Source organism: Cebidichthys violaceus, unplaced genomic scaffold (assembly GCF_023349555.1).
Source record: "Cebidichthys violaceus isolate CVI_PGR_0920_01 unplaced genomic scaffold, fCebVio1.0.p SCAF_7, whole genome shotgun sequence".
Classification (NCBI taxonomy): Eukaryota; Metazoa; Chordata; class Actinopteri; order Perciformes; family Stichaeidae; genus Cebidichthys; species Cebidichthys violaceus.
In genome coordinates this window covers 16,884,415-16,906,235 of record NW_027176927.1, presented here as the reverse complement: position 1 = coordinate 16,906,235, position 21,821 = coordinate 16,884,415, and the positions used below count along the sequence as shown (strand labels likewise).

General features: G+C 43.8%; 2 protein-coding genes across 2 annotated transcripts; one reads left to right on the top strand and one right to left on the bottom strand.

Annotated features, from left to right (window-relative positions):
* Positions 1 to 2,007: 2,007 nt before the first annotated feature.
* On the top strand, positions 2,008 to 8,591 carry cmc1 (C-x(9)-C motif containing 1). Its single transcript, XM_068736561.1, has 4 exons — positions 2,008 to 2,101; positions 2,484 to 2,576; positions 7,589 to 7,679; positions 7,881 to 8,591. Exons 1-4 carry the CDS (start codon positions 2,083 to 2,085, stop codon positions 7,999 to 8,001), a joined length of 324 nt encoding a protein of 107 aa, XP_068592662.1. The 5' UTR covers positions 2,008 to 2,082; the 3' UTR covers positions 8,002 to 8,591.
* A 118-nt stretch (positions 8,592 to 8,709) lies between these two features.
* azi2 (5-azacytidine induced 2) lies at positions 8,710 to 20,772 on the bottom strand. The gene is made up of 9 exons (XM_068735500.1): positions 20,730 to 20,772; positions 19,465 to 19,574; positions 17,401 to 17,655; positions 16,655 to 16,771; positions 16,220 to 16,319; positions 15,882 to 16,015; positions 15,604 to 15,668; positions 13,885 to 14,009; positions 8,710 to 10,799 (listed from the first exon to the last, which is right to left on the bottom strand). The coding sequence occupies exons 1-9, from the start codon at positions 20,770 to 20,772 to the stop codon at positions 10,357 to 10,359; spliced, it is 1,392 nt and encodes a 463-aa protein (XP_068591601.1). The 3' UTR covers positions 8,710 to 10,356.
* Between the last annotated feature and the right edge of the window lie 1,049 nt (positions 20,773 to 21,821).

The window sequence follows — 21,821 nt, the reverse complement described above, 5'->3', positions numbered from 1 at the left end:
TATAATTATGAATTTGCATTTTCCACAGACATTTGCATTTATGGTGAATTGGGGAAAAATACTTAATATTTGTCATCATCAAAGAATCTTTTTTTGTAAACCAAAAAAGGAGATTTTTTTTCCATTGTAACATATTTCCTCCTCATCATTTGACATTAATGTTAGGCTTCTGCTTTTAATTTTAATGACTTGTATACATGTATATGTATGGATATACATAGACCACACATTGTGTTTGAGAGATTTGTCGATATTGTGGATAGAGTACATTTTGTCATCACATTTTTTTGGAAGGGACATTATACTTCCAGGGTGAAACATATTAAAATAATGCTCATGTTTTCTCACGTATTCAAGAGATAAAATCTATATTTTGTTCTCAGATTTGGTTGTGCTCCACTTGGCCCTGTTGAGGAAACTTGGCTAGTGCTACACTTTGGAAAGATCTGCTGGTATTGAAGTCTGCAGATGCCCACCTGGTGTCAGGAGGGGTGGAAACAGAAGAGTGTGCAGTCTGGGAGGTGTTAGGAGATGTTTGTGTCCATCTGCTGTAACTGTCTATGTCTGGGGTAGAAAAAAGAAACGCATTTAAAAGGCCGTGCAGCTCATACAGGTGATGCTTCTGGTCTCTGCTTGTTAAAGGGGGTCTCTTCTTTGCTTTCTTTCTTTCTGGCTTTTGATTCGTAGATGAAAAGAATGTGCTCCTCCACAGAGGCAAAGTGGCAGCTAAGGTCAGAGAGCCGTTAGAACTTCAAGTCGACAGGCAAGACATTCACACTATCCCCTCTGCTGGTGTGTGTGTGTGTGTGTGTGTGTGTGTGTGTGTGTGTGTGTGTGTGTGTGTGTGTGTGTGTGTGGGTGAGTGTAAGTGGTGGAAGCGCACTGGGTGTATATGTGGTTTGGATGTGGAGGTGGGTAGTTTACGCTTATCTCTTAGTGTGTAAGTCAAACGTGTGAATCTTGTCTTCTGCTTCAAGGTGTGTGTGAATGTCTGAGTGTGTACCTGTCGCTTTGACTGAACAGGTGGGACCTCCTTGCATGGGATCTAGACAGTCAGCCCCCCCCCAACAACTGACTGTGGTCAGGCTTACTGCTCAACATGCAGTCTGTGGTGCAGGCTCACAAACATTGTGGTTGGATGTCGACGTACTTTCAGCGGAGTACTCGTTCACCATTCTTCTAGCTTTATTCCCATCGAGCCAGTTTGTCCGGATAACAGATTGTTTTGATCACTGTTCTTCTGCATGTGAAAGAACAAAGGAAGAATAACTATTCATTATAGCATTCAGTCATTAAATACTGCAAAACTAAAGCTATAATAATTCAGCCATAATTTTAAATATTGTTTTTTTTTTTGTCAGTGATGATACATATCATCACTGACAGTCTTGCTGCTTCTGCCCGTTAAATACATGTGACATTGGCAAGAGATGTGTACAGTTATAATAACAATATTATATTACATAATAATTCATAATAATGGATTATAATGTAAGTAAAAGTCATATAATAATGGTTATGGGAGGAAGCACTGCTCACTGAATTCACATTGGCTCTGACAACATTGCACCATTAGACTATTTTACATTATTCTAAAAAAGACCTTAATACTTATGATGCTTAGCAACAACATCTCTCACAAAATAAAACACCTAATATTATACATATTTCTACGAGTATGTGTCCAACCAGGAGGAAGTAACAGTATGTTTTTCTGGAGCTCATTATTTGGATGGGGATTACATTACATATTTTTAGACAAAGGCGACATAGTTGGTGTACATCACACCTCATCTTTTGGGCAATTGCAATAAAAACCTTATTATTATTATTATTATTATTATTATTATTAGTATTATGATATGCTTAAGCACATAGTGCGTATAAAGTGTTTCTGATATTATGGGTCTCTTATTAATGTAAATGAAAAGCATCAGAAACTCCTTCTCCACATCAATGACTCGTGAGGAACACTGGGACTTGTAGTTTCTTGCGCCGCCTAACTACGTCAGCGGAAGTAGTGTGAGCGTCAGCGAGGTCACATTGGTCCAGTTCTGTAATGTTTTGAGAAACACCACCACCATGGAAGCAACCGACACAGGTATTAAACATTACTACTCTTATTAGCTCCTAAATACACCACGCGTGTTTCAGCGTTCAGTGTCCGAGTGACGTCGCTCTTTATTCGGCGTCAACGTCATTCAACGTCTTAGCTTGTGTAGCTAACGTAAGCTAGCATGAATACACCGAGGTGGCTATCTCTACGTAACGGGACATTCTACGTGATTGTTCGTGTCTCCATTAGCTCAACGCGTTGTGTTCACAGCCGTCCTTAATGGTAGCCCATGGATCATGTGTCTCTAGTGTAACTAGTGGGACTATCGCTGCTAACCGTGCTCCTGATGGTGTACCTGTGTGTCTGTCTTCATGTGTACCTGTGTTATCTATTTATGTATGTCTTCATGTGTCCCCTGCGTTTTCAGACGAGATCCAACTGAGGCACGTGGAGAAAGATGTCCTCATCCCCAAAATGATGAGGGAGAAAGCCAAGGAGCGCTGTGCTGAGAAAGTTGAAGGTGCGCGCGCGTGTGCGTGTGTGTCTGTGCGTGCGTGTGTGTGTGTGTGTGGTTTTGCTTCCAACATTTACACCAGAAATTAAAATGCATTTCCTTGACATATTTTGTAGTTGGATTCAAAGTAAGTTTGGGTTCCATCGACAAATTTGCTGATTTGTGTGATGCTGTTTTGATGAATTATTAATTCAAATAGTTGTATTAAAATGTCCTGGTTAAGCATATAGGGCTGTCCTGTCTAATATGGACAGTATAAGTCCATCATTATACTGTCAGTACGAGGTTTTATGCAGAAAGAGGAGACTGCATTCAGTTTAATGATGCAGGTTCTGGTTCTTGTTGTAGCAGATTTAATAGATAATTATGAATTAATATCAAGATATGTAACGATTATTAATCATTTAATTATGAATTCATACTCATAAATTAGTGTAAAAGAATGATGGTTCTTGGAATTTAACATAACATTACATTTTTGATGCCACCCAATTTAAAATAAAAAAAGGGGGATTTTTATATTAATAAATTAAATCTTAATCTCAGGGTCACTATGGAGTTCTTCTCAAGGTGTTCAGGGACCTATTGTTTCATATACACACAAATCAAATGATCCTCATGAATGGAATATGTATTAGACTAACTACAGAAGTAAACTACTAAACAGAAAATGAATGAATAAACAAAATGAATGGATGAATAACGAGCATGATGAATACAGATGAGCCACATGTGACCAGGTAGAATCAGTGACTCCTATCAGTGAGTGATTCATTAAATCCGTTGTTTTGCGTTTTGTACCTTTTTTAAATTTGGCTCTAAACTTTTATGCAGCGTTCCATCAGTTGAGAGTTTATGAAGCACCAGGGAAGATTGTGAAGCACCTTTTATATATCAGTCCTAATTCATATTTAACTTGAGTCTAAAGCTTCTTACCAGCTAACATTATTTTATTATGGGAATTCAATTTCTTTGGCCGAAGAGCCTCAAACTGGTTTACAGTTGATAAATGGTGATTCACCTGACGGCTGTGATGGGCCGATGGGGGTAAGGCCCTCGGCGGTTCCTCGGCGGTTCCTCCGCCTCCCGTTGGACGATCGTAGGCGGCTGAATGGCGTCCTTCCGTCTCTCCCTCGGTGGCGGTTGGCTCGGCTTCCTCTGAGGCCTTCGGAACGTGGTCGTCTTCTTCGTTGAGGTTCGGCTTGAACCGTTCTTCCTCATCTCCGTCTCTCTCAGCAGGATGCTGAGTCATGTTATCACCCCTCCCTTTGTCGCTGCGTGGGTCATTACGGCATCTTTCAAATCTCCAGTTTCAAATTGTCTTTTGTTTTTGAGTCTCTTGCTCTCAATAGCTGGAATAAATGGTGATTCCTCTGACGCCATCTTGCTTTATCTGCTTGTGAGGAAGGGGGGGGGGGGGGGGTAAACCACTCCCACCCTCTCAACTGTCTTGATTATTGAATTTAACTTATTTTACCAAACCAGTTACTTACAGTCTATTTAATTCTTCCATATTTGAAATGTGATTTATCTCAGCTGCAGAACAGTATCAACAGTTCATATACATCAGTCAGACAGTTACACAACATAGACAGACATTCTCATTATGATACAGACAGACCTATCTAGATGTACATGTGTACCTATAAGCATAATATATACCATATATGCATTCTTTAGGTTGTTTTTTACAATTGGATGCTTCTCTTTGTCCATGTAGTGTCAGCCTTAACTCAGGTCTTATAGTTCATAAATTGGTTTGAGTGTGGAGGTTGAGTTGGTCCCGGCACACGGTGAAGTGAGAGTCTAACCACTCGGTGCCCTGTGGGTCGGGAGAGCAGTTTCTGACAGAACTTTATCAGTTCAGATTCTGTCTCTGGAGGTCCGCTCCAGTGTGCAGACTGGCTCACTAGAATAACTTAGCGGAGCGGCGTATGGACCTGAAGTGAGATAAGTGAGACGACAAGCTTCCTGAAGGCAGGGTGTTTAGTTACACTGCATGATGTGTCAGTGCCTCTTTTATTACAGACGCAATAGAAAAGTCCTGCAAACTGAGAGTCCTTCTGCTACTCTACACTACGACAGTTTAAGAAAAGGTCAAAAATACACTTGCATTGCCACCTGTTAATGTAAGGTAATGAATTTGTGAAATTAAATATAAAGCTTTAGTATACTCGGTATGAGGGTCTAGTATGCGCTCACTGAAGTGTGAAAAGAGAACTCATTGAGTCCCCCACTGTGACCGTTTTAGGTTATTGTTTGAGCTGATGATATTCAGCTCTCATTACAGTTAATCACAGTAGGACGCTGCCAGCCTCCAGTTTTAGTTCTGTATCAAAGGCTGCATTTTACCTCCAGAGAAATGAGTCGCTTTTGGGGAAAATCTGTAAAAACAAAGAAACGCCTAGAAATTCAAACAGTGTGTGTTTAGAAAACCCCAAAGTGTGAGGCGATGTGAAGGAACGCTTCGTGAACGCCTCGTTGTTCATGGTTCAACTTCTCCCTGAGGCCGGAGTCCACAGCCATAATTAATACACAGGAAATGTATCATAGAACATCTAGTTATTTTAATCGCAACCATAAAAAAAACCTCACTCTCACAATTCAGATGCATTATTAATTATTTCAAATCAAATAGTAGCTTCACGGTTTGTCTCTGAGCCGGTTGTCACGGCACCCGTCGCCCCTCAGCCTGCAGCTTTGCTCCCGTCTGCAGCAGCAGCAGCAACACATCAGCCAGACGATGACTCCGTGGTTTGGTGAAACCTGACGGGCTGCATGAGCCGGTGTGTTTACGGCTCACGCGGGGCAGACGGCTCGCATGCAGCCCAAGGTGACGAGACATACGGTGGCCGCGTGGGTAGTGGAAACCCCCCCACCCCCCCACCCCACCCCCCACCCCATCACAGCCCTAGCGTCTCATCCCACTCACTTTCACACCTCCGTGTCAGCCCTCTACCAGTTCATTCTGTGTTTGTGTCTGCACCGGGCTACCACATGTGTTGCTGATTGAGGTTTTTACAGAAGAAGAAACGCTACTGAATCCAGTAGTATGTTTTTTCCTGTGTGATCCGCCTCTGCACACGGGCCTCTCAGCGTCCCACAGTTGTGTGTTGTTGAACATGACTAGTATCACTGACTGTTACACAAGATTTTTGTGGATTTACTTTAGCTGAACAAACCCAAATGGTGTCGTTTTGCTTCCATTTGCAGAAAGATACTTGGTTGTAAATTGAATTCGTCCAAAATACAGAAGAAGAAAGTTCCAGTTCCAAACTTAATGTGGCGATCTGACTCCTTCAGTTCCGTCACTGATGTCAGCACCAGTGTTGAATCAACCCGCTGTGGGCCTCACTGAGTGGACGTGACTGGGCTCATTCTTCAATGTGTAGGGCAACACCGGGCCTGACTTAAGTGTTGCTTAGTTGTTATGTTTTTCCGTGCAAACAATGTCTTTGTAAATATGCGACGCATTATATAGTGCAGACGTGTGTAATCACAGTAAACATAGAATAAAACTGAATAGATCAGCACCATTGTCACCGATGCCTGAGGCACCACTGGTCAGGTGTCCGATATTAGGGATGCACCATTTTTTTTAAGATAAAAATAAATATTTTTTAGCCAATATGTAACTCACTAAATACCTGCCTCTCATAGCAAATACCAATTATTTGACAGTTTGTAATTTAAAATGAAGTTCATGTTGTTTTACTATGCACACCTGAGGTGGATGATTTAATATTCCGTAGCTCTGAAGCCCTTTAAGGCTGCTTACTCTGTCTGATATCTGGGTCAAATCGGTGCGTCCCTCACCTTCAGTTACCACACATTATTATAATAATAATACAAAATATATATAATACCATTTCCCTCCTGTTTTTCACTGTTTACTTGATGTTGATTTTTTATGCATATCTTGAAAATCAATACAAATATCATCACATAAAAAAGTTCCTCCACATTATCAATTAGTTTAATTGCTCAGGACGCTCTTCTGTTTGAACTGATGATGTGTTTGAGGTTCACACCTCCTCTCTTCCTCTGAAGGTCCAAATCTCCCTAAACGCTCTCGCCCCGAGCTTCTGCTTCCTCCTAACCGCCAAACTACACGTCTGTATCTTTAAACATGGCAAACAAAACCGCCCAAAGTGAAGGTGCCATCACACCTTCCTTTAGAGGGGTCTCCTCCGACTCGCCTCGTCTTTGGTGTAGCTGCGATCCGACAGGCAGCCCTCCGCAGCCTCTATCAGCGCCATGGGAACGGGACGAGGCGTCTGCTGATTAGATTAGTCGCACTGTTCTGCTTCTCTAAATTGGTTTTGCTGTTGTTGTTTTTTTTCCCCCCGCATCTGCATCCTGATGAAAGTGACTGTGTGATAACCATACTGATGCCACTGATGAAGGTATTTATGATGCCAGGTGTTTGGAAAGGGGACGCGGGAGCCCGGTGTTTTTAATTAAATCCCTGAGAAACGGCTCGTTAGCAGGGTGAAGAGTCTTCAGCCTGTAGAGGGGGACAGTGACCGACCAGGCTGTGGCCGCTCCTCTAGGCGGAATGACAGATGACACCTGGGGGGGGGGGGGGGGCATGAACGTATTTTGAAGTGTCACAACAACACAACAGTGGGAGAGCTGTGGGTCAGACCGTGCTCGTCCTTATCTGGTGAGATAGTCAGTGAGGCAGTAACTGGTCCTCGTGTTCCTGGTCCTCCATGTTCCCCTGCGCTGCACATGGAGGCCAGAGTCCTAGAACGTCTGCCGTAGGTGAGTTTATGCCTGTGGATCTGTCAACGGTCTCAGACTGTGCTTTATTTCCCTTGGACCTTCATGCAAAATACAGAATTGCTCGTGGCTACTTATTTTCTGTTCTGCACTCGAGGATGTAATGGTGTAAGGTGAAAGGTGTGATGTTTAAAAACAAGTTCTAGTAATCCGTTTGTGTGTTGAACACGCTGACCCTCTTCTTCTGCTCGTGTCAGCCTCCTCTAACGCCTTCGTTCTCCGCCTCCCTCCAGCCTTCAACCACTGCTGTAAGGACACTGGTTTCCTCATGGTGTTCAAGTGCCGAGAGCAGAACGCAGCGCTGAAGGAATGTCTGACGATACAGTGAGTATTTCGCAACTTCCTCTGCGACACGCAGCGCTCGCACAGTGTTTTTCTTGCATCACGCGTTATCTGACCCACATCTTTGACATGGGCTTAGCCACCGTCACTGGCGGCCTCCAACCATATTATCACCATCAAAGCGAGTCGCCTGAGGCTCCGTTTACTTGTGTACAATGAACGCTGTTCTCCGTCTGCCCCCAGCTACAGGGACCCTGTGTTCTTCGAGCAGTGTAAGCAGGAGTACATCCAGGAGAAACTGGAGTTTTTGAGGACGGGGATCGCGCCAAAGAACAGGAAACAAAAACTACCAACCAGCATGTAACGTAACAACACCACACCCACATTCCCTCCCTTTTTTTTTGAAGATGCGGAGTGTGGCGCTCTGGTCGGAACCAGCACCGAGTCCTGCACACCCAGGAGACATGGTCCTCTGGCAGGGTTCATCACTCTTAAACTTAAATCTAGTTTGCTGTGCAAGAGTGGTATATAATCAAAATAATCAGGTTTTTTTTTTGGTTCTGTATATTTGTTGTTCTTCCTCACTTTATTGAATCGGCAGCATTCATATCACATTTGCCACTGTGCTTATAGAATGATAGATAGATTTATAAATCTAATCATAGTCACTTCCTGTACCTAAACCGAGTGCAGAGCTTCTGCTTTACTGTCATAAATGAAGGGATGCTCAATATGTCTTTGCAGTGTGTTAATATTGTCACCCGTTGTGATGGAGTCTGGCTCGTTGCCTTGGCTCGGCCTACAGTTTGGTGAATCATCTGCAGGATATAAGTGCAAAGACACGCCTGTTCAGTGTATGTAAGAGACCCCTGACATCTCAGTGACCTGTGTGTGCTCATGTGACGTGTGCAATGAAATGTGACATTGTTAATAAAGACATTCACCGGCAGTAAAGTGTATATCAGTGTGGTGACTCGGACACGACATGTTGGAGATAAAACTCAAACATGGTCTCCATGCGTTTCATAGAAGTTTGGCCATCGATGAGTAAAAAACGAAGCACACTCACGCCTCACTTTCCTTTCCTTTGTTTAATTGATCATATTTACAAACAGTCTGAAGTGCAGTAAATCTAAAATATAATCCATATCTACTGTACATTGCATTTTGGTTTGCAAATCGTTTACAGAAGTATGAAACTACTGCTGTAAAATAACGGTTCTTAAAAATGAACAAAGACCACAGCATGAAACGTACTGAAGAAAAGGGAAAGAAACAAAATCAAGTCTTTTCAACCACCGTGGGCCTTTGTGCTTTGTGCACTTTGTGTTTGATCGAGTCTCAGCTCAAGTTCTTTGACGTCTTGTCCGGGGGGGGGGGGGGGGGGGGTCTATGCTTTGGAGTGCAAAGCTGTGTACTGAAGCCCACCATATACATTTATACAGATGTGCACATCCCTCCCTCTGTATCTTTGTATTCTACTCGTGTTTTCTTTTGTACATCCTTCAGTTGTTTTGTACGTAAAGAGAGAAACTCCTCTCCTCACTCGGCTCATACTGAAAAACAGACGTTAACATCGGCACGGTACAGCGTTTAGATACACTTCTCTATAATTCAAAGTCTCCACAAACCTAACTGGGGTTTCAAACACGGGGGAGTGTGTGGAGCCACAAGGAGGCTCGCTCGCCGTGACGCGTCGTAAACGGTTTCCGTGGTGCCAGTGAGAGGGCAGTGTTTAATTCATCATCACATCTTTAATTCAAATGATCGTTTCCTACTCAAACGGTCAGTGCATTCTCAAAAAATGATTTGGCAAGCGGATGTAGATCGACGGCCAACTTTGATTATTGATCCGTAAGCACTTTCATGAAAACAACAATTTTGAGGAAATAAAAAAAGATGTAAATTGGTAGTTGTTAAAACGTGAAACAAAACTTTGATTATCCCACAGTTACCGCATGTCCGTCGCCATCACAGTACAAAAACAATACCATCGAATCTCCTTCACGCCATCGTGTGAACTTTACAGCGATTAAATGTAAAAAGACTTGCATTGGAGGGGAGGAGTTTTACAAATTGGAGTACAACGCTGTGGCCCCAGTGAATGGAGGAAGAGGCCCTTTGAGCCCTATCAGGTTTATTATGACGATATGCAGACACACTGATCTGCACGCACAGGCACACTCTGCTTGATGTGTGTGTGTGTGTGTGTGTGTGTGTACGCACACACGGAAAGAAAACCGCTTGTATGCATGCTTGCACTCGCTAAGCGTGTGCATACAAGGAGAGACACACACACACACACACACACACACACACACACACACACACACACACACACACACACACACACACACACACACACACACACACACACACACACACACACACACACACACACACCCGACAAACTACTCCGGTGAGGGTCTCTCATCGCACGTTCCTCTGCAAAGTCCGATATGTTCTCCAGATGTGCGGAGATGACAGAGTGATGGTTTACAGAGTCTTTACCTCAAAGAAAGGCCTCCTCTGGCCTCAATTAGTTCCCACAACCAGCAGGTCCAGTGCAGTCCAGCCAAGAGGAGTGGTCTTATCAACTTAAGGCAGGTTAGGTGGTAGCTATGTGGCAGGGTTGGAGAGTTCCGTTCATTCATTTGTTTATTTTTCCATCCAATTACGCACTCTTATTCAATCATCTATTCGCACATCGAAGGCCCTCTCAATAGGGCTTGGCCCACTCTGCATTGGGGGGGCTCCTGGGGCTGCAGTTTCCAATTGAGGACGAGGAGTTGGACGCAGCGGGGTGTCCCTCCCAGAACATGGCGTCGCTGGGTTTGGGGGGGCTGGGGAAGGACCGCGAGCTGTCATCCAGGGAGGCTTGGTTCAAGGGAGGCGGGGGCAGGACGACGGAGCAGGTGTCGCCGCCGACCAGAGCCTCCCCTGAACAGCTCGGGGAGGGCCAGGGCCCATTGTACCAGCAGTCCTCCCTCAGACTGTCCGGCAGCAGGGGGCCCGACGGCCCGCCGGCGGGGGGGCAGGGGCGGCCGGAGCACGAGGGGAGCGGGGGGGCGCTAGGGGGGCGAGGCGCTGACGACCGGGGAGGGGCGTGGTTGTTGTTCTTTTCCACATCGTCGAGACACTGGACAGGGACCGTCGAGGCAGCTGGAGACGGAGAGAGAGAGGGGGGGTAGAAGTGAAGGAGAGAGAGAGGATAGAAATGAAGGAGAGAGGGAGGATAGAAGTGAAGGAAAGAGGGTGGAGGATAGAAGTGGAGGAAAGAGGGAGGAGGATAGAAGTGGAGGAGAGAGGGAGGAGGATAGAAGTGAAGGAGAGAGGGAGGAGGATAGAAGTGAAGGAGAGAGGGAGGATAGAAGTGAAGGAAAGAGGGTGGAGGATAGAAGTGGAGGAAAGAGGGAGGAGGATAGAAGTGGAGGAGAGAGGGAGGAGGATAGAAGTGAAGGAGAGAGGGAGGAGGATAGAAGTGAAGGAGAGAGGGAGGATATAGAAGTGAAGGAGAGAGGAAGGATATAGAAGTGAAGGAGAGAGGGAGGAGGATAGAAGTGAAGGAGAGAGGGAGGAGGATAGAAGTGAAGGAGAGAGGGAGGAGGATAGAAGTGAAGGAGAGAGGGAGGAGGATAGAAGTGAAGGAGAGAGGGTGAAGGATAGAAGTGAAGGAAAGAGGGTGGAGGATAGAAGTGAAGGAAAGAGGGAGGAGGATAGAAGTGAAGGAGAGAGGGAGGAGGATGGCAGTGAAAGAGAGGGAGGAGGATAGAAGTGAAGGAGAGAGGGAGGAGGATGGCAGTGAAGGAGAGGGAGGAGGATAGAAGTGAAGGAGAGAGGGAGGATGAGAGCAAAAGACAAAAAGTTGAAGTCATATAAATTGTTGTGAAAATGCTTATGAGAGCCTGCCAATTTTTGCATTGTATTTCCAAGAAATATATATATATATATATATATATATATATATATATATATATATATATATATATATATATATATATATATTTTGACAATTGGTAATGATAATATGATTAATACTGATTTCAGTGTCCTCATAAGGGGACATGGTGACACTACTTCCTAGCAGAGGGATCAGGTTGAGTAGTTAAAACCTGTACATTGCCAAAAGTTGACACTGGGTGCTCAATCAGATTCTTGCTGTTTCTTTACTTACATATATTTTAATCATCATATATTTGTGTTCACTTTTATACAATATTTGATTTAGACAAAGTTATTGTATGGCTGAGAGGATAGCATGAAAATGAAAAAAAAGCTTTTCACTACCTTAATATTTGGAATACAGTTCAATTTGAGTGCACTTCAACTGCAACTGTAGACACATTAATAGAGCACAAAAGATTATGGGCGTGATATACTGAAGGGAAAAATCAAAGCATTGTATTCTTCATGTGAAAAGAGCTGTTCATTGGCATTAAGTGCTTCATTCAGTAGACATATCAGCATCATTAAAAGCCATCTGTCAGAAATCCCTGACTATCATCTACTCTTCAGTAGAAGTAGACAGGAAACACACACTGGAGGGGGATATTCATCAGACTTCAGATGAGACTCATTTCACTCCATCAGCCTATGGATAAGGGGATGAGAAGTGTGTCTTTTAACGACAGCATTTCTGTAAAATCCAGCTGGCAGCGGAAATGAAGCCATCTCGTCTTCCCTCCGGCAGCTGGGAAGTCTCCTTTTTGTATTTGGCACCATGACCTCATTCCTGTCCTTCTTCACATGTGGATTAAACAGAGGTTTGTTCAGCAGGCCCTCTGATCCCTCACTAGATAAAGATCAGCCTACCTATTGTACAGTAAAGCCTCTGCACCGTGTAAATATCCACAGTAATAACCATGTGTTCACTAGAAGTAATCAAACAAAGCTCCATGCATGAACTAAGCCACACTTTTAATTCTGTACAAAGCAAATCGATGTCCTAATCACACATCGTTGCATTGCCATCAAATCATCATTTTGAGCGAATAATAAACTTAAAATAAGAGTCCCCCCACCCCCCCATCCTCCCCGCTACTCTTCCATCAGAGGGTCTCCTGAGTCTAGGATTTGAATAAAAGTGATTCCAAAGGAGTAACATTAGAAGAATACAGATAAGCACAATATGAGTGAATAAATACATAGCCAGCCTTTATTTGCCACTCCTGCTTTCCTTATTCCTCCATCTGTCTCATCTGCGTTACAGGATTACCCCGTTATTCACTGGAATAAATAGGCCAAGATTTATTTCCTTGCTGTATTTCGTTCTAATTTTCACCTCCTAGTCTCCTCTTCTGACACTCCGAGGGAATCGACAACAGAGGTAATCTCTCCTAGAGTAGAATACATCATCATGGAGGGAGGGGGGGACGGGGACGGGGACTATTTCATGATGTCCTTGATCAAAGTGTTTGAGTACTTTGATAATATCCACAGTCTTATCACACTCTTATACAAATTGTGACAAGGAGCAGCGGGAGAACTGTTCTCGGTGAGCAGCGCTCCTCAGAAAAGCCTTCCCTGAACAGAGAGGCGGTCCAAACCTCTTTCTCTCCTTTCATGTTGGCCACATTGTGCGGAGAGGCAAGCTTTGAATTCCAGCCGCTACGCTTGAAGCGAACTATATCGGACAATCGGGTTAGAAGACGCGTGTGCGTGTGTCACACTTGTCAGTAGACTTCTTTCACTCCTTCCGGTTGGCCGACTGTGGTTATACTGACTCAGAGTATAGTTACTAACTTCACATTTGTATCTGTTCACTCTCTGCTTATCGTCCAGTCTCCAGTCTCCAGTCTCGTCCAGTACAACCTTCATGTCCCTTTCAAACTGAAAGCGTCTTCAAAAGTATTCCGGGCTACGCAACGCTTATTTTCCATACTTATGAGGGACGGGAGCTCCTCACTGTGTCCAACGCAATCGGGTTGGAATCGGACGTAATCAGACTTTTTGTTTAGACTGTTCTATGTACTAGTCTGGAAGACATAAGTATCCTGAAGAAAAACTAAAAACCTGAGAGAAATTGCAGTGTAGGGGCTCCAGAAGGCTCCCTGTGCTGAACATGCTGGAGCTGTGACAGAATGTACACAAGGGGAGCACAGATAACGAGGTCATCACATATGCTGACACAAGCACAGAAATTAAGGTTGAAATGAATTCCATTCAAATAAAACGAATGACACGACCCTGAGTGTGCCCACATGCTTGTGTGTGTGCGTGTGCGTGTGTGTTTGTGTGTGTGCCTCACCTTGTCTTGTCTCACTGATGAGCGGCTTGAGTTTTCTAATCAGGCCCGTTTGGTGCTTCAGCTGTGAGTGCAGACGAGTGAGCTCACAACACAAGGCCTCGTACGTCTGCTGCATGCTCCTCTCCCTGCAGGAGGACAGAACATTTACTTTAAGCATCTAGTTTGAAGGATTTCTGGTTTTCTGGAGAGCCTGTGTTGGTTGTGAATCCCCTGTTGGTGAAGATTATACGCAGTGTGACGTCCTGTATCTCATGGTTTCACTGGAGGACCAGTGATGTCATTGTACTCCCTCAAACAGGGAGACCTTGTGTGTGATTATCCTTTCCTTAAACTGATGTAAAACTGGCCCATGACTTTAATTTGATCATGGATGTATAATCATAGAAGACTAATCGATTTAGTAAATCCCTGAAGAGGCTTGTTTCTTTGTGAGAACTGTAACTCTGCCCTGATTTAAAGGCACAGATGTGTTCCACAGGTGTTGAGCATAATCGATTACCATTATAAAGGCACATTTAAAGGCTGCATGTCATTGACTTACAAAAGGTAAAAGCTATTCCTGACACTTAAAGGATGATTGAGTTCAATGCTAAACCACCCAGTAGCATCAGCTGCAGTGCAAACTGAAACAAGTGGAGGTATTTGAGGCAACACCTGCAAACTGTCCAATCCACACCTTATGTAAAGTTGCAAAAATCTCATCAACACGTAGCGTTAACTTCACACACCTGCCAGGAACAGCAAAGGGAAAAAACTAAATGTTTTTGTGCTGTATGAAAACTGCTGACACGTGAAACAATTACGATGCGCCACAAATAGAATTGTTCTCCATGAAAATGCGAGGAGATGCTAATTTCCCGGAGATTATCTTCACTGTCAAAAAGTAGGAGAACGTCATTTCTGTACGTTCCGGACCTCGTTTACATCGAAACACCGGAGGACCAACGTTAAGTATCCGTCATGGACACAAGTGTGAGGAGTTTACTGCTGTGATCACAGCGTTCAGGTACTTCTGCAGTTATCTGCATCACACAGGCTGCTCTGCTGATTTAAAATGTATAAAGCTGCACCCTCCTCTAGTGGCCAGAGGGCGCCATTACAACACCAGCCGATACCATGACATCACACCACACATGCACGTCCTACCAGTGTTGACCATCGCGCCATTAGTCCCAAACTCCATGTCACTTTATTTTTACAGACTCACTGTGGTGTTTCAGCCAGGATACATGGCTAAATGATGCTCATACTTATTTTCTAGGGAGCAACTGAATTCATTTACTGTTAGGTGTGACGTAAGAGCCATCTTCTCAAGTCATATTTGTTGCATTTAAAGCTGAAAACACAAATTGGAAATGCCATCCATGCGTTGCATTTAAGTGCACATGAAAAAGCATTGAAGCAAGCTGTGGGAAAACGAATCAAACGTGAACATGTTGAGAAGGTTAATGTGTATTCTGGAGCTTCCAGCACTATAAAGCTTGATTGTTGACTTTGAGGTATTTTAATTGATATGCTGCATGAGAAGCAAACGTATTTAAAGTAAGAAAAACAATACTATACATCTCGTTCTACTGATGGTTGCCTATGATGATCACTTTAGTTAGCACCAAGGCTAAATGATGCTAACTCCCTTTGTCGTTTTTTTTCCGTCCCTGAAATGAGAGCCGGCCGCTGAATTGGCAGCCGCTCTTCAACGATGATCATAAAACACTTTACCTTGCATTATGCTTTGCGTCACCGGTCTGGTCCAAGTCTGGTCCGTTAAGGCCATGGGGTTCCTCCTAAAGTCAGAGCAAAGTTATGCGAAAGAGTGGAGGTGGTGTCTGAAGTTGTACTTAGTATTGTTGTGTCCCCCCTTTCTGTTCTCTCTTTTGTCCTTTATTAGATATATATATATATATATATATATATATATATATATATATATATATATATATATATATATATATATATATATATATATATATATATATCTCAGTGTCACTTCCACTTACCCCACTTCTCTCCAGCAGTCTGCTGTTCTCCAGTGTCACCCTCTCCAGCTCCTCCTGCAGTTTGTGGATCTGTAGGTCAGTGCTGATACTGTCCACTTGCCAGTAGTCCTGAGGGCTGTTCAGGCTCTTCATCACTGGACATACACAACAAAATAAAAAAGGACTATTGCAACACACTTTATTTAACATGTAAAGCTAAAGAAGGTCTTTTTTACGCAGTGGTGGGAGAAGTGTGTACATCACATTTACTCAAGTACAGTACTTGAGTAAATGTGATTCATTTCTTTTCACCCCTGGAAGTACGAGCCGCTGTACAGCCCTGTGTGCTCTACCTGTACCTTGGCTGGTCTCCATCTCCGTCCTCAGCTGCAGCAGCTCCAACTCTTTGGCCTGGAGCTGCTCCGTCAGCAACCGCTCACTCTCACTCTTCTCCTTTTTCTGACAGAGAAAGAGAGGAGACAGTGCGGAAGAGGGGAGGGAGGAGGGAGGGGAAAGTCAGCATTCATATCAATGAACCACACACACTCTCACTCTCTCTCTCTCTCTCTCTCTCTCTCTCTCTCTCTCTCTCTCTCTCTCTCTCTCTCTCTCTCTCTCTCGCTCTCTCGCTCTCTCGCTCTCTCTCTCTCTCTCTCTCTGACAAGATCTGCACACATGTGCTGTATTCATGTCACGATATCATAAGCTTGTTGTTGTCTACAGCAGAAGAATCGGTTAAAATAACTCCTTCAGGCTCGAGTCAGTTATAGGAAAATACAAATCAGTAAACGCACCAGTTTGTTAAGCTCCAGCTGCAGGTCCTCCTTCTCTATATAGATACCTCGGTAAGCGCTGAAGGCCTTGTTCACGTACTGAGGACCCTCTGATGGAGGAGCCTCTGGCCTGAAGAGCTACAGTGGAGAGAGAGAGAGAGAGAGAGAGATCGATGTCATTCAATTCACATATCTGTGGTAGGAGGTTACTTTCCCACCACATCCTATCTTGATAGGCCAAATGCTGCACCAGATAAAACTGATAAGAATACATTTTAGAGAGGCACCTCTGTCCACATGTTGTACCATCTGTATCAGGGCCCTTCCTGTTTAAATAGCTCTCTCTCTGTATTGTACTCGACCCTTTGTTGTTGTTGTTTTTTTCAATCCAATTTCAGGAGCCAAGTGTAGAGCTCCAACACATTGTGAGGCAAAACCATACTTCCCCAGACCCCCTCTCTGTTTGTTTTTTTTAATGTATTTCTCATTGTGTCACAGCGTTGACTATAGGCCAACAATATTAATGACGCTGGCGTGCACACTCTCCCAGAGGCAACTGTTTTGCGGTTGAATCTGCTGACTTCTTCTAAACTTTCTCTGAGCATTTTGTGTTTGTCCATAAATCCAATGTCCTGGAGAATGAAAAGCATCTTTTTAAACCTTGCTCTCCGGCTTTTAAGCCACCTGGATGAGCAGTGTACTCTTCTTTTTTTACTTCATTCTCCTCACGCTGTTATCTACCGTCACCTCTCCATTTCCATCCGTACCTTATCCTCCAGCTGCTTCACCCTCTTCCTCAGCAGCGTGTTCTCTCGCTCCGTGTCTCTCAGCCTCTTCTTGATGTCCTCATAGGCCGTGACCAGGGCAAAGTGGGACGCAACGGACTCGTCGCCGGCACACACCGACACAGGACTCTCGCCGGCGGCGGTGTAGGCCGTCTCGTGTTTAAGGATGCAAATGTCATCATCCACTGCCAGGGGGGTCCATGCCTGCACAGGCCTACTCTGTAGCAGATAGAAGACCTGGGGATGACACGAAGGTCCACACAATGAATGAATTCAATGAAGAACCATTTGGTTTGACAACTTGAGTTAACACCGACTATCATACGACATCTGCATTGCCTTATGATTACAATACATTGGTTTGTTAAGTAGTTTTGTTACTAGTTTCTGCCCATCGTGTGTATTAGGGGATGGCTGATACAGATCATTCTGCAATAAAACAGCGTCCCATTGCTGTAACTTTGTGCAGTCGATGACATTTGCTGCAGGAAATGTACAATGCATCACTTCCTGTGTGCAAAGAGACATTTTGAAGTATTTAGAACAACAAATGAAAAGAGAAATCTGATCAGATTGAACACGATTCGTCAGAAGAAACCAAAGCTGTGCGTCTGAGACACTCGCATTAAATGAAGTCGAGCACGTGCTTCATTAAGCAACATACATACGTTGATTAGTCTGGATTCAAAAGGAAACTGTGACTAATAGGCAGAGTTCAACTGAAAACCTTTTTTTTTTTGTTTAAAGTTGTCCTAGTATTAAAACGAACCTGGTGAATGTAATTGTATTACTGGTTTGTTTGACAGATGTGTTCTGTTTCGTCGTTACTTCCTACTTCCTCCTCACTACACTGATCACTGAGACAGGCCTCAACCAGCTTCAGGCCGAATGGATGAACTCAGTGCCGCCATCATCAGGTCCACTTTACAATAACACATCTGTCTTGTGCAGAGGTGATTCCACCCTCTGTGTGTGTGTGTGTGTGTGTGTGTGTGTGTGTGTGTGTGTGTGCGCGTGCGTGTGTGTGTGGTCCATACAGCTGTTGTGAGGAGGAACTGGCAGCTTAGCAATTAGAGATATCTGTGACATGTGTGTACATACAAGTACAATTTTCTAAAGTTTGACATACAAAATGGTACACTTTGATTGGACACAGCCACAGAGGAGAAAGGAGAGTCTCACTGACCTGTTGTTACAAACCACTGACACAGATCAACTGACTCTCGGTAGGAATGAAAGAAGTCCAGCCAAGCTACCTGAAACATACACATACCGGTACCCTAGAACCGAGGAGAAGCCCACACCCTGCTGGATCCTTTGTGTTTGGAGTAAGTTAGCTCGGCAGGAGAGACGGTGCGGCTAACGCTGCTCGATGATGTCAGCATGCAATGATGCAGCAAACACTGGGGAGCCAAGTTTTTAACAGCAGAAGGCCGAGTGTTTTCCAAAAGTAAGTTTCAGGAGGATGACTGGACACGCTGTAAGACCCACGAACACGGCTACGAACCAAACACAAACACAGAGGCAGAACCACCGGCTTTAAAAAAAAAGGACGACTTCAGAAAATGGTGTGAAATCGAAAGTGGCCCCAGCAAGTTAAAACGAAAGTCAAAACACGAGCAGGAACGTCATCGCGTTAGCCTTCCCTCGATACAACACACGAGCTAACGGCTAACAGGGAGCCGACAGCAGCGGAGAGATACCTTATTTCGTTGGAGGAGGCATTGAAAAGCAGCCGTAATTAGGATGTAAACAATCAATGACTCTCGTTTGTATACGATGCTAACGTTGTAGTGCTAGCTTCCGTTAGCTCTGTTGACAACCGACACAACACATTGACAGCCAGTACTAAAATGTGCTTCAGTGCGAATAACACAACGCAGACAATCACATGAATACGAATACAAGACGTGTCGACAGATTCCGTGATTACAAGGATCGATCTGTTGATGATAACAGTTAGCTAACGTTAGCTCTTTGGCTAACGTCTTCTGGCGAGGTGAAGCAAAAGCAGTCGATTATGTTTCCCTCTCGACTCCCACTAACCGTGTTAGATGCTCTCCTCAATTGCGTGACGGCTGACCACACGGGATGATCATCTATTCTTGGGAAAAGAAGACCCGTTTCTCGGAGGAAAACAAAGAGACGAAGCTGGACTCTCGCACCGTGTCAGAACTGACAGGTGAGGAAACAAAAACTTCCGGGAGTCACTTGACTGCTGAAAGTCCTTTCAAAATAAACGCACGACGTAAATAGAAGTGAGTAATATACCACTCGTGTGCAGTGCTGGTTTGAGCACGGTGAGGAGGGAGATGTATTACCGCAATATGGTTGAACAATATGTAAAAGAGGAGGACGTTCTGCTGGATTAAAAAAAAAAACTGTTCAGAAAGATACACTGATTTACCTGTAATGTATAAAATAAATAATAACAAAGTAGTGGGCGGTTTCACCATCTGAGGCGCGTGAGCTTAATTTAACTGCACGTTCTGTTCAGTTGATGACGTCACAGCAGAAGTTGCTCGCTGAAGTTAATTGTGAAGTTGACTGTTGACGTTGTTAGCTAACGTTAATGAACGTTGTCAGTATTTGCTCTCCTGCTAAGCTAAGCTAAGGTAAGGTCACTTCAGCTGACACTGCTCACATATTATGTTTATTTCTCATTGGCAGATACATTTAAAAAACATAATCGTATTTTATGTCGCAGTTATTGAGCTGGTTAGCAATGTAACGATAGCTAGCTAGCTAGCTAGTTAGCTAGCGTTACCTGTTAATCGCCAAAGCATTGTGAGTTGTTAGTTAGTCACTTTTTATTTGTAATTTAATTCAAATATATAAACCAGCCCTTCACTAGATGACTTCTGGTCAATGGTGAAGGCCGAGTCATTAAAGCCATGATGAAATAATTTGGGAATTGTAAACCTGCAACCCTTTTTTTTTTTAGTTTTTTTTTTTTTTATCATAAATTGATAATGATGTCACAGGAAGTATGTCAAAGTGTGTTCTTAATGGCAGCTTCAGCACTAAGGCCTTTAGAACTGGTTAATGATCTGACTCTCAACTGGTTGGACCATTCATTAACACCATGGTAACTCTAAAAGCAATAGGTTTAGTAAATATGCTTATTAAAATACATGATATCTGATGTGGGTCTTACTCTACTGTGTTTTTTTGGGAGTATGTCACATATAATATTCGCTGTTTTTAAAATGTACATGTTTTTCTGCATTCATCTTTTTGCCAAATAATTCCTAAATGTGCTATATTCCTCACTTCAAAGGGCTTAGGAGTCCAACGCGTGAAATACAAACCCGGTGCTTTGGCTGTGGAGGAAGCTGCAAAGATCAGCGACATGACACGTGAAGAGGAGCCCGAGATCTGCATCTTAAAGACTCGTGAGTGTAAGTCCACCACTTGCATATGTCACCGCAATAGATCATGTTTTTACTCTCTTCCCTTTGACTATGGCACACTAGTTTTGCTTTGTTCTTACTCTTTCTGAGATTAAAAATGCTTTTCATTACAGTATGAAGCTGTTCTTTCATTTCTTTCCAGATACAAGTAGCATATCGCTCCAGTGTGAACTGTTATATAACTGTATATGTTTATATTTTTGTGTTTGCAATAGATTCTCTGTCTGTCTGGAGCTGAGAAATGTACTGTTCATGCCAGTGGAGGTGGGGACTACTACTGTTTTCTTCCTATCATTGCAGTGTTGTCTAAGGCTCAGTTGCTGATGCATGACATAGAGGAGCTGCTGGACTGGTGTACATCAACAGGCCCCTCCAACCAGAGACGGTGCAGAATGGTACGTGCAGAGGTGGGGGTGCAAATCCTCAGACAAACCTCATGGAACCATGTGACTATGACTGTGGCCGCACTATTTCCCTGCACCAAGTCGTTTTGTTTGTCTAAGCTTAACCGTTGCCTTAAATGCAGCCTTTGCGGAGTGTGTATCGGTCATGTGGCTCCATGAGGTCCGTCCCCCTTCTTGTTTTCTCGTCTTTGTTCTTTCCCCCCCACTGATGCTGCAGCTCTTATGTTATGGGTCGCCCCGAGAGGTCTATTTGTTTAATTCATCTCATCCTGTCTTTACGGGACATAATGAAGCAGATAGGACTATTACTTTCACTCAATACTGAGGTCAGAAGTGGTCAGGCTACATGACTTCCATACAGTTGCATAGCAACACCGTTAATTTGCCTCTCAGCTGCAGCCTGAGATGCAAAACTGAATTGCCATCGATGTAGTTTTCAGCTGACACACGGTGGAAGCTACTTAACTGTTTCACCATTTTAATTGTAAGCCAAGAACTCTCAGCTCCTTTTACATGGTTTTCCATCAAAGTGATCAAGGGACAAACGGCTTTACACATTAAATCCTCCTGACCTATTTCTTGAAGT